At 44.7% G+C, this 13,026-nt stretch overlaps 1 protein-coding gene across 2 annotated transcripts in view; it reads left to right on the forward strand.

Moving 5' to 3' along the window:
* lrch1 (leucine-rich repeats and calponin homology (CH) domain containing 1) overlaps positions 1 to 13,026 on the forward strand; it is a 55,536-nt gene that overhangs the window by 34,645 nt on the left and 7,865 nt on the right. Inside the window, exons 9-17 of one of the 2 annotated variants that reach the window (XM_080019374.1) lie at positions 91 to 206; positions 1,582 to 1,646; positions 1,784 to 1,870; positions 1,962 to 2,033; positions 2,184 to 2,220; positions 6,040 to 6,103; positions 10,275 to 10,384; positions 10,698 to 10,835; positions 11,508 to 11,585. In XM_080019374.1, coding sequence (XP_079875500.1) covers positions 91 to 206; positions 1,582 to 1,646; positions 1,784 to 1,870; positions 1,962 to 2,033; positions 2,184 to 2,220; positions 6,040 to 6,103; positions 10,275 to 10,384; positions 10,698 to 10,835; positions 11,508 to 11,585 — 767 coding nt within the window. Of the gene's footprint in view, positions 1 to 90; positions 207 to 1,581; positions 1,647 to 1,783; positions 1,871 to 1,961; positions 2,034 to 2,183; positions 2,221 to 4,569; positions 4,848 to 6,039; positions 6,104 to 10,274; positions 10,385 to 10,697; positions 10,836 to 11,507; positions 11,586 to 13,026 lie in introns of those variants that run through there. The other variant, XM_080019375.1, reaches the window with a different exon arrangement.

Consider the following 13,026-nt stretch of genomic DNA (forward strand, 5'->3'; position numbering starts at 1 on the left):
CACAAATACATCCCAGATAAATTAAGGATCAAATCAGTGATTTTTCAAAACAACATAATGTGATGGATTTCCACTTTAATGTGCTTCCAGCGGACCCCCAGTCGGACTGTGTGCGTCTGATCCAGGAGAGTCCTACGGAAGCCCTGAGGGAACAGTTCAGCTTCACAGACTCAGGACTCAGCACACGCTTCGTCAACTACATCAAGGCAAGAGGCATTCAAATGAAACTTTATTCAACCTTTATTTCACCAAGCAAATAATATCAAACTTAAAGTTTCTGAATTTATTGAAAACAAAGTGTTTAGTGAAAAGGTGTTAATACAAGACAACAGAAGAAACGGGCGTGGTCACAGTGCCGTCCTTGTGCATTGTCACTGTGTGTAATTGCGAGTGTGTGTGCGTGTATTAGTGCGTTATGGTGTGTTCATGTATGTGTATGTTTTGGAGTGTGTGTTTTAATGTGTGTGGGTGTCTATTAGAGTGTGTGTCTGTGTGTGTATTTGTGTGTGTCTGTGTCTGTCTGTGTGTATTTGTGTGTGTATTAGTGTGTCTGTGTGTGTATTAGTGTGTGTCTGTGTGTGTATTAGTGTGTGTCTGTGTGTATATTAGTGTGTGTCTGTGTGTGTATTAGTGTGTGTATTAGTGTGTGTCTGTGTCTGTATTTGTGTGTGTATTAGTGTGTGTCTGTGTTTATTAGTGTGTGTCTGTGTGTGTATTAGTGTGTGTCTGTGTGTGTGTGTCTGTATGTGTATTAGTGTGTGTCTGTGTGTGTATTTGTGTGTGTGTGTATTAGTGTTTGTCTGTGTGTGTATTTGTGTGTGTCTGTGTGTGTATTTGTGTGTGTATTAGTGTGTGTCTGTGTGTATTAGTGTGTCTGTGTGTATTTGTGTGTGTATTAGTGTGTGTCTGTGTGTGTATTAGTGTGTGTCTGTGTGTGTATTAGTGTGTGTCTGTGTGTGTATGTCTGTGTGTGTATTAGTGTGTGTCTGTGTGTGTATTTGTGTGTGTATTAGTGTGTGTCTGTGTCTGTGTGTGTATTAGTGTGTGTCTGTGTGTATTAGTGTGTGTCTGTGTGTGTATTAGTGTGTGTCTGTGTGTGTATTTGTGTGTATTAGTGTGTGTCTGTGTGTGTATTAGTGTGTGTCTGTGTGTGTATTTGTGTGTGTATAAGTGTGTGTCTGTGTGTGTATTATTGTGTGTGTGTGTGTGTATTAGTGTGTCTGTGTGTGTATTTGTGTGTATTAGTGTGTGTCTGTGTGTGTATTAGTGTGTGTCTGTGTGTGTATTTGTGTGTGTATAAGTGTGTGTCTGTGTGTGTATTAGTGTGTGTGTGTGTGTGTGTGTATTAGTGTGTCTGTGTGTGTATTTGTGTGTGTATTAGTGTGTGTATTAGTGTGTGTGTGTATTAGTGTGTGTCTGTGTGTTTATTTGTGTGTGTGTTAGTGTGTGTCTGTGTGTGTATTAGTGTGTGTATTTGAGTGTGTATTTGTATGTCTATCAGAGACAGCGACAGTGTCGTTGAACTGCAGCCAGTCATGTGACATCACTGCAGCTGGTGCTGATGTGTGTGTGTGTGTTCAGGGTCGTACGGTCGCAGACTTTGACGAGCCGCTGAGGATAGAAGAAGATTCACATTGGGCAGAACAGTACGTACCTGTCTGTCTGTCTGTCTGTCTGTCTGGAAGTAGAAAAGACTGCTTTCTGAGAAGCTGCCTTTCAATGTGTTGACGTTCTGCAGGTGCTTGATCTTAAGTCCTGTTTGTGTTTGTGTTCCTGGTCGCAGGTCAAAGGTCACGGCGGGCACACAGCTCCACATCGACATGATCAACCAACTGAAGGAGGCGGTGGAGCTGCTGCAGGACCCCAGCCGGTGAGATATCACCTCCACCCGCGGTGCTCAATCTCTGGCCCCCGGACCCAACCCGTCGCTCATGTGATATTTACATCATCTCCTCCGTCAGGGTGGAGCAGGACAGTCTGTCTGGAGTCCAGCTGTACCCCGTGGAGATGGTGCTGGTGGAGGACGCCCTCAAGTAAGAGTGTGTGTGTGTGTGTGTGTGTGTGTGTGTGTGTGTGTGTGTGTGTGTGTGTGTGTGTGTGTGTGTGTGTGTGTGTGTGTGTGTGTGTGTGTGTGTGTGTGTTTGCTTTGTTTCTATGTTATTATTCTCTCTCTCTCTCGGCAGTGGGCAGGACAGTGACGACGGCTCCACCACACCCAAGGTAAAGTAATCTGGATTAATATGTAGTAGTCTGTAGTAATCTCTAATAGTGTTAGTAGTCTGTAGTAATCTGTAGTAGACAGTAGTAGTCAGTCGTACCCTGTAGTAGACAGTATTAGTCAGTAGTAGTCTGTAGTAATCTGTAGTAGTCTGTAGTGATCTGTAGTAGTCAGTAGTAGTCTGTAGTAATCTGTAGTAGACAGTAGTAGTCTGTAGTTGTCTGTCATGATCTGTAGTTGTCTGTCGTGATCTGTAGTAGTCTGTAGTAATCTGTAGTAGTGTTAGTAGTCTGTCGTAATCTGTAGTAATCTGTAGTAGTGTTAGTAGTGTTAGTAGTCTGTCGTAATCTGTAGTAATCTGTAGTAGTGTTAGTAGTGTTAGTAGTCTGTCGTAATCTGTAGTAATCTGTAGTAGTGTTAGTAGTGTTAGTAGTCTGTAGTAATCTGTAGTAATCTGTAGTAATCTGTAGTAGTGTTAGTAGTCTGTAGTAATCTGTAGTAGACAGTTGTAGTCAGTAGAAGTCTGTAGTTGTCTGTCGTGATCTGTAGTAGTGTTAGTAGTCTGTAGTAATCTGTTGTAGTGTTAGTAGTCTGTAGTAATCTGTAGTAGACAGTAGTAGTCAGTAGTAGTCTGTAGTTGTCTGTCGTGATCTGTAGTAGTGTTAGTAGTCTGTAGTAATCTGTAGTAGTGTTAGTAGTCTGTAGTAATCTGTAGTAATATGTTGTAGTCTGTAGTAATCTGTAGTAGTGTTAGTAGTCTGCAGTAATCTTTAGTAGTGGTAGTAGTCTGTCGTAATCTGTAGTAATCTGTGGTAGGGCTAGTAGTCTGGAGTAATCTGTAGTAATCTGTAGTGGTGTTAGTAGTCTGCAGTAATCTGTAGTAATGTTAGTAGTCTGTAGTAATCTGTAGTAGTGTTAGTAGTCTGTAGTAATCTGTAGTAGACAGTAGTAGTCAGTCGTACCCTGTAGTAGACAGTATTAGTCAGTAGTAGTCTGTAGTAATCTGTAGTAGTCTGTAGTGATCTGTAGTAGTCAGTAGTAGTCTGTAGTAATCTGTAGTAGACAGTAGTAGTCTGTAGTTGTCTGTCATGATCTGTAGTTGTCTGTCGTGATCTGTAGTAGTCTGTAGTAATCTGTAGTAGTGTTAGTAGTCTGTCGTAATCTGTAGTAATCTGTAGTAGTGTTAGTAGTGTTAGTAGTCTGTCGTAATCTGTAGTAATCTGTAGTAGTGTTAGTAGTGTTAGTAGTCTGTAGTAATCTGTAGTAATCTGTAGTAGTGTTAGTAGTCTGTAGTAATCTGTAGTAGACAGTTGTAGTCAGTAGAAGTCTGTAGTTGTCTGTCGTGATCTGTAGTAGTGTTAGTAGTCTGTAGTAATCTGTTGTAGTGTTAGTAGTCTGTAGTAATCTGTAGTAGACAGTAGTAGTCAGTAGTAGTCAGTAGTAGTCTGTAGTAATCTGTAGTAATATGTTGTAGTCTGTAGTAATCTGTAGTAGTGTTAGTAGTCTGGAGTAATCTGTATCTGTGTGACATCTGCAGCCTTACACTGAGCTAACACAGTTAGCGTGACAAACTGGAGTTTCCCTTTCCAAGAGAAGTGAAGACAGTTCAGGTTTTCACTACTACAATACACTAGTACTACACTAGTACTACACTGAGTACAACAGTAGAATCTGCTTGTGTTCATAGAGGTGTGTTCTAATATTGATATTGTGATATTGTCTGGGTTTTGAATATGGTGGTGATGTAGTTCAGTGTTGTACTACAGTACTAATTCATATGCAGTACTCATGATTGTTTCTCACATATTTCTACTGTGTAAATATCTTGTAAATTGGACAGATGCATTGTGGGCCATAGTCTTTTTGTTGATGATAAGAAATTCTCACCCTTTCCAAAGTATCTTAATACTGTACTATCTTAGTACAGTACTATCTTAGCACAGTATTATCTTAGTACAGTACTATCTTAATACCGTACTATATTAGTATAGTGCTATCTTAATACCGTACTATCTTAATACAGTACTATCTTAATACCATACTATCTTAATACAGTACTATCTTAATACCGTACTATTTTATTGCAGTACTATCTTAATACCATACTATCTTAATACAGTACTATCTTAATACCGTTATATTTTATTGCAGTACTATCTTAATACCATACCATCTTAATACAGTAATATCTTAGTCCAGTACTATCTTAATACCATACCATCTTAATACAGTAATATCTTAGTCCAGTACTATCTTAATACCATACTATCTTCGTACAGTACTATGTCAGTACAGTACTATCTTCATAGTACTAGGTACAGCGTGCTCAGGGCTGTGCTGCGTTGTATCAGGGCCTTGAGTTCCAGAGGAAGCGGCAGATGATTCTAGAGAAGTCTCGTTCAGAGGCCCAGCTGGCGTACCGCCAGTACGACTGGCACATGTCCATCAAGGTAACCGTGGCGGCAAGGTAACCCTGGCAACGGGCGGGGCCCCGCCTCCGAAGCGGCGGCCGTTTCCCGAGTGTTTGGTGTGTGGTGTCGGTCGTTGGGTCAGTCGCTGAAGGTGTGTCTGTCTGCTCAGTGTTGGCTGTGCTCCACGGTCACATGACCGCCACGCCCGGTGTGCCGGTTGCCCAGTTGCCCGGGTGACCGGCTGCCAAGACGCCCCGGTGACCGGGTCTGGGCGTCGTCATCCATCCTGTGCGTCTGGTTGCCCTCGGTGTCAATCTGCTTTCCTATTTAAATAAAGCATCATCGCAGAACAACCCGTCCAAATGTTTTTATTGTTTTTATCCGTCAGGAAGAAGGGAGCATCCAACCGTGTTCCGAAGCAACCGCTTATGATGGGATGTCACTTCCCAGATCTAGTGATTATAATATATCAATATGTAATATCCACTCATAGATGTATTTTGTTTTCTTAGTTTCTGACCTAAACATAAAGCTAAGGCAGAGAATTAGGGCGGAGTTTCTCCGCTGGGCCTGCGGGCGGGGCTGCACCTCGCCCTGCTGTGTTTTTATTATCGTCTCTTTACTTTGTTGCGTTCTGATACCCTGGGTTCAGGAACCCAACACAAACGTTCCAAACAAACCCCTGCACTGCCCCGCGCCGCGTCACGCACGCACTGGCAACCCTTTTGTCAGTCTTTTGTCAACCATGCACCAACAGCTGGTGCATGGTTGCCGGCTTGGCGACCTCTCGTGGGAGCCGGTCCTGGTTTGGGTGGAGGACACATCATGGTTCCTTGAGAAACACCACGATTCCCAAAAATAAAGAAAAGACGCCACATGAGAACAAAACGCTCCATCGTACAAATCACCTCCACCGCAGGAGCCGGTTATATCAGCGGGTTTTGAACCGGGTTGTAGAACCAGGTTGTAGAACCAGGTTGTAGAACATGTTGTACATGTTGTGCTACAGTACAAAGCAGATAAACACATTATCCATGATATTGATTTATTACAGTAGATCCACCAATAGAATCAATAAACATGATTTTATTGATCAGTTGGATCCAATAGAGGGATCTCTCACATCCCACCTGTATATACTGTATCTACTGTTTATACTGTATATACTGTATCTACTGTTTATACTGTATATACTGTTTATACTATATACTGTATCTACTGTTTATACTGTATCTACTGTTTATACTGTATATACTGTATCTACTGTATATACTGTATATACTGTATATACTATATACTGTTTATACTATATACTGTATATATACTGTATATACTGTTTATACGATATACTGCATATACTGTTTATACTTATATGTACATGTATACTGATATACATGTTTTGTCCTCCAGGGCGGGGGCAGCAGCAGCAGCGTGTCCTTCTCTCGTCCTCCCTTCGGACTGAAGCCCCGCTCAGGTGAGGGGGGGGGGTCGGAGGTCAGGGGTCAGGGGTCAGATGGACCTTGGAGGTTCCTCTGTCACAGGATGTGGTTGTGGTGTCAGAACAGGAAGTTGAGGTTCTCATCGAAAACAACAATAAAAGCAACAGAGTAAGAAACAATGGAAGTGACTCAGTGACACTAAGAGGGCTCAGGACCAGACTAATACCTGGGAGGGGTTCACAACCAGACTAATACCTGGGAGGGGTTCAGAACCAGACTAATACCTGGGAGAGGGGTTCAGAACCAGACTAATACCTGGGAGAGGGGGTCACAACCAGACTAATACCTGGGAGGGGTTCAGAACCAGACTAATACCTGGGAGAGGGGGTCACAACCAGACTAATACCTGGGAGGGGTTCAGAACCAGACTAATACCTGGGAGAGGGGGTCACAACCTGGGATCTGGTCCCAGTTGATCCTGTACAAGGTTCTACCTGTTACACACAGTTCAAGGAAGAGATGCATGATGGGAGGACAGAGTCCAGCTCCATCCTGGCTTTCTGTCTGCTAGAACCTCCACCCTAGCCTCAATCCTAGCCTCTGCCCTATTCTCCACCCTATTCTCTGCCATAGCGTCCTCCCTAGCCTCCATCCTCGCCTTAATCCTAGCCTCTGTCTCAGCCTCCAACCTAGCCTCCACCCTAGCCTCCATCCTCGTCTCCGATCCTGACTTTCACCCCAGCTCCATCCTAGCCTCCACCTCCATCCAAGCTCCACCTTCACCTCAATCCTAGCCTCTGCCCTAGTCTCCACCCTAGCCTCCATCCTATCCTCCACCCTAGCCTCAATCCTAGCCTCTGCCCTAGCCTCCAACTTATCTCCGTCCTAACCTCCTCCCAAGCCTCCATCCTAGCTCCACACTAGCCTCCACACTAGCCTCCACCCTAGCCTCTATCCTAGCGTCTGTCCTAGCCTCCATCCCACCTCCACCCAAGCCTCCACCCTAGCCTCCCTCCTAGCCTACATCCCACCTCCATCCTAAGTTCATTTTAGCATCCATCTCACCTGCATCCTAGCTCCATCCTAACCTCCGTCCTAGCCTCCATCTCACCTCCGTCCCAGCTCCATCCTACCCTCCATCTCACTTCCATCCTAGCATCTGTCCTAGCCTCCATCCTAGCCTCCGCCCTAGCACCATCCTAGCGTCTGTCCTAGCCTCCATCCCACCTCCACCCTAGCCTCCACCTCCATCCTAGCTCCATCCTAGCCTCCACCCCAGCCTCCATCCCACCTCCACCCTAGCCTCTGTCTCACCTCCGTCCTAGCTCCAACCTAGCCTCCATCCTATCCTTTTCCTAGCCTCCATCCCACCTCCATCCCTGCTCCATCCTAACCTGCGTCCGAGCTCCATCCTAGCTTCCGTCTTAGCCTCCATCCCATCTCCATCCTTGGTCCAACCTAGCCTCCGTCCTACCCTCCATCCTAACCTCCGTCCTAGCTTCCATCCCACCTCCGTTCTAGCTCCGTCCTAGCCTCCGTCCTAGTCTACATCCCACCTACGTCCTAGCTCCGCCCTAGCCTCCATCTCACCTCCGTCCTAGCCTCCGCCCTAGCCTACATCCTAGCCTCTGCCTCCATCTTAGCTTTTTGCTCATTGTTTAACTGGTGTGTGAAATGCAGCTAACCGCTAACTTGTTTTTGTGCTGTTGTTGTTGTTGTTGTTGTCGTCCTCTCTCTCCTCCGTCACCTCCTTCTGCAATGTTCTCTCTGTTCTGCCTGTTTTGGGTTTTTTTGGGTACCGAATCTAAACCCTGAACCTCCACCTTATATACCCTGAACCTCCACCTTCTGTACCCTGAATTCTTGCCATGAACCTCCACTCTCTACACCTGAACCTCCACCTTCTACACCCTAAACCTCCACCTTCTATACCCTGAACACAATCCTGAACCTCCACTCTCTACACCCTGAACCTCCACCTTCTACATCATTAACCTCCACCCTTTACCCCTGAACCTCCACCTTCTACACCCCAAACCCCACACCCTGAACCTCCACCCTTTGCACACTGAACCTCCACCGTATACACCCCTAACCTACTCAATGCGCCTCCGCCTTCTCATCCCAAACCTCCACCTTCTAAACCCTGAACCTCCAACCTCTACACCCTGACCCTCCACCCTAAACTTCCATCCTGAACCTTCACCCGAAACTACATCCCAAACCTCCACCGTCTGCTCCCTGAACCTGCATCCTCTACACCCTGAACCTCCACCCTGAACGTCCACCCTGAACCTACACCCCGAACCTACACCCTCTACACCCTGAACCTACATCTTCTTTCTCCTTCCATTTAAAAACACCACCTCGACCCCTCCCACTTCCTGTTATTAGCCCCGCCCTCGCTGCCCTGCTCGCCCCCCACTTCCTGTCTCCGCCCCTTCCTCTCGCAGGCCCCGCCCTCCTATAGCGACTCGTCCCGTTACCATGGCGACAGAGGCGCACACAGTCATGGTAGGTCCCGCCTCTCCCCAGAGACCGGCCAATCAGAGGCCATGGACCAGAGCACACCTGGACCTACCTACCTACCTGTCCGTCTATTTTAGTATATCGTATTAGTGTATTATCATTGTATTATATTACATTATTTTATTATATTTTATTAGTATATATTATAAATATGAGTATTATGTATTAGTATATTCACTCTCCCAATAAGCACCTGGAGACAGGAGCTCACGTTTGTATCTTTAATGGAAGCTGCAACAGAACAGAAATAAGTAGATGACGATGACGATGATGATGATGATGACGGATCAGTCTCTGTGCAGATGTAAACAACCTGTTAATACGTTGTCATAGTTACCACACCGTATACATACACCCATAACATGAATAGACTGTAATACGTTGTCATAGTTACTACACCGTATACATACAGGAATAACATGAAAAACATGCTGATTGAAGAGATGTTCATCTGAGTTGAGACGTGATCAGATCGACTGTGTTTGTCTGACTGTCTTATCTGCCTGTGTTCTCATGTCCATGTGTGTCTTTGTGTGTGTGTGTGTCTTTGTGTGTGTGTGTGTGTGTCTTTGTGTGTGTTTGTGTGTCTTTGTGTGTGTGTGTGTGTGTGTCTTTGCGTGTGTGTGTGTTTGTGTGTCTTTGTGTGTGTGTGTGTGTGTGTGTCTTTGCGTGTGTTTGTGTGTCTTTGTGTGTGTGTTTGTGTGTGTGTGTGTCTTTGTGTGTGTGTGTGTGTGTGTTTGTGTGTGTGTGTCTTTGTGTGTGTGTGTGTGTGTGTCTTTGCGTGTGTTTGTGTGTCTTTGTGTGTGTGTTTGTGTGTGTGTGTCTTTGTGTGTCTTTGTGTGTGTGTGTGTGTGTGTGTGTTTGTGTGTGTGTGTCTTTGTGTGTCTTTGTGTGTGTGTGTGTGTGTGTGTTTGTGTGTGTGTGTCTTTGTGTGTCTTTGTGTGTGTGTGTGTCCTTCTGGACCTGTGTCCTGCAGGGACACGCCCCCTGGTGCAGGTTGACGTGGGGAGGTAGGGGATGATAAGAGGGACAAACTTCATCAATACATCAATGACCCAATAATTAATCAATAATAACACAAAGGTAAACAAAGGGGGAAGCAACAGACGACCTGATTGGCTGAGAGCGGCCATGTTGGATTAAAACATCCAAATAGGAAGTGATAACGAGTTTAAGCCTCCGTGTCTGGAAAAGTGATGGGAGTGGAATTGTTCTACTCTACGCCACCTCTACCCAACTCCACCTCTATTCAACTCGACCTCTACTCTACTCCACCCATACTGTACTCCACCTCTACTTGACCTCGCCTCTATTCTACTCCACCCATAATCTACTATCTCTACTCTCCACCCCTCGCTCCTTTTCCTTGGATGTGTTTTTAGACACGTTGCTATTCCATAGAAATAATGTTTAACAGCTTTGTCAGTGTGTATCAACAGCAGTGTTAATACTGATGTACAAGGAAGGAGAACTTCTGTAGTATTACTGGAGGATAAGTTGCAGTATAAAAACATGAAGTACACGGTACAACTGCCATGGTCCCCACTGATGTTTTAGATGCAGGTTGATGGATGTTTTTCATTCTTTTTCCTCTTATTTTTCGATGTTTCTGCTCATCTGTCACTCACACTGTACTTCCTGTTGTTGTTGTTCCCCCTCCGGGCCTGCGGGGGGCAGTGTTCCTACGGAGCCACAAGAGTCTGGAGTCGGTGGACCCCCAGTTCACCATGAGGAGGAAGATGGAGCAGCTCCGGGAGGAACTGGAGCTCATGGAGCAGCTGAGAGACGTAAGACGTAGCTTAGCGTTAGCTGACGTGCTAACGTTTGGGAACGTTGGATCACCAGAGTGCAGAGGTTCTGGTCCTGGTCCTGGTCCTGGTTCAGATTCAGGTTCAGGCCCTGGTTCTGGTTCTGGTTCCGGTCCTGGTTCAGGTTCAGGTCCTAGTTCAGGTCCTGGTCCTAGTTCTGGTTCTCTGGTCCTGGTCCGTGTTAAGGTCCTGGTCCTGGTTCTGGTCTTGGTTCAGGTCCTGGTCCTGGTCCTGTTTCAGGTTCAGTTCCTGGTTCTGGTTCTCATCTGATTCCTGTCTCCTCTCCTCGCAGAGCATTGAGAGCCGCCTGAAGGTGGCGCTGCCCGAAGACCTGGGCTCCTCCCTGATGGACGGGGTGGTGCTCTGCCATCTGGCCAACCACATCCGCCCTCGCTCCATCGGCAGCATCCACGTCCCGTCTCCTGCTGTGGTGCGTCACAATAAACACAATCGATACAATAAAAACAACAAACACAATCAATACAATAAACACAATAACATCAATAAACACAATTAAAAACATGAAGACAAGCGTCATGGAACCACAAGGTAGATATTCTCCACCAGCGGGTGGAGTCACCACCCAACTTGAACACCATAGATATAGAAAGTGAAAGCAGAGGAGCTTTGAAAAGCTGATTGTTTTCATAACAGAGCGTTATCTATGATCTGTCAAAGCTCCACAAGACACAAATAAAAACAAACAAACAAACAAACAATAAACTGAAAGAAATCGTTTTAATTCAAACTTGGAATCCATTGTTTTGTATTCAACTCATTTAAAACCAAAAAGGAATAAAGGAGTGTTGTTCACACAGAATTAGATGACACAGGTGGTGCTACACCGTATAGTGTTATACAGTAGGTGTTATTACAGTGTTATAGGTGTTATTATAGTGTTATTAGTGTAAGTACAGTGTTGTTATTATTACAGTGTTATTAGTGTAAGTACAGTGTTATTATTATTACAGTGTAATTAGTGTAAGTACAGTGTTATAGGTGGTGTAAGTATTATTACAGTGTTATAGGTAGGTAATAAAGAAAGAGTCTTGTTCGACACGGGTGGTGCTGTGTGTAATAATTCCTCTTACGCCGCCTCCAGCCTAAGCTCAGCATGGCCAAGTGTCGGAGGAACGTGGAGAACTTCCTGGACGCCTGCAGGAAGCTGGGCGTTCCCGAGGTGAGTAGGTCGCCTCACTGAAGCTCCTCACACTTCCTCCTACGGCTGTGATGTCATAGCGCCTCTCTCTCCATTCACACCTGTGGATCAAGAGTCACTGTGACATCACGAGGGGGCGTGGCCAGCAGCTTCACACCAGACTTAACACATACGTCACACAACAAACACCCTGCTGCACATTTACACAGCTCCATCCCATAATACTTGGACAGAGGTGAAGCTCCAAACAAGGGCAGGAGAAGCAGATTCTCCCGTTTCACCCAAAAACTACAAATGTCACAAACATGGTTCAAAGCTTTTATTAAAGTGGGAAACCGCAGCGTTCTGCCCGGAGGTCAGAATCCACTTGAGTCCAGATGCATGGTGCCTTGCTCAAGGGCAGCTCAAACATCTGGAGCTACACCCAAACCTTCACCCCGTGGGTTTGAATCCCTGAGGAAGTCAGAGCTTCACCCCAACACAGGTCCGGTCACAGTGTATTATGGGATGGCTGATTCTGAATCAGTTATCCACGCTTTGCAGCAAAGGGAAACCAACATGTCTGTTTTGGGTTTTTTCATTCCTCTGCTCTCATTCCTGATCCATTCCATCGGGTACAAGATTCCTCTTGGCATAACTGTCGAAGAAATGGTGTTGATAACAGTGTTAGTACAGTATTATCAGTGTTTGTACTGTTAGTACAGTGTTATCACTGTGTTATTAGTGTTTGTACAGTGTTATAGGTGGTATTAGTCTTACTACAGAATTATTCGTGTGAGTACAGTGTGATAGGTGGTGTTAGTGTTATTACACTGTTTTAGGTGTAATTACAGTCTAATTACAGTGTCATTGGTGTTATATCAGTGTTGTTACAGTGGTATAGATGCTCTTACAGTGGTGTTACGGTGTTGTTAGTCATTCAAGCTATTACAGTTGTATTACAATGTTATTGGTACAGTCTAATCTGGCATTCATGTAATAACAGTGTTATTACAGTGTTATAGGTATCATTACAGTGTTGTTACAGTGATTAGTGTTATTGCAGTGTTGTTACAGTGTTATGGTGGTATTAGTGTTATCACAGTGTTGGTAGTGTGAGTACAGTGTGATAGGTGTTATTACAGTCTAATTACAGTGTCATTCTTGTTATATGACAGTGTTGTTACAGTTTTATAGGTTACCTGTGTAATTACAGTGTAATTACTTTGCTATTAGTGTTATAGGTGTTATAACATTGTTATTAGTGTTAGTACAGTGTAATGTGGCATTAGTGTAATAAAAGTATTATTACAGTGTTGTAGGTGTTACTACAGTGTTGTTACAGTGTTGTTACAGTTATTTGTGTTATTACAGTGTTATACAGTAGTTGATATTACAGTTTTATAAGTGTTAGTACAGTATTCTAGGTGGTATTAGTTGGTATTAGTGTTAGTACAGTGTTATTGGTGGTAGTACGGTGTTA

The sequence above is a fragment of the Zeus faber genome, assembly GCF_960531495.2.
Source record: "Zeus faber genome assembly, chromosome: 18".
Taxonomy (NCBI): domain Eukaryota; kingdom Metazoa; phylum Chordata; class Actinopteri; order Zeiformes; family Zeidae; genus Zeus; species Zeus faber.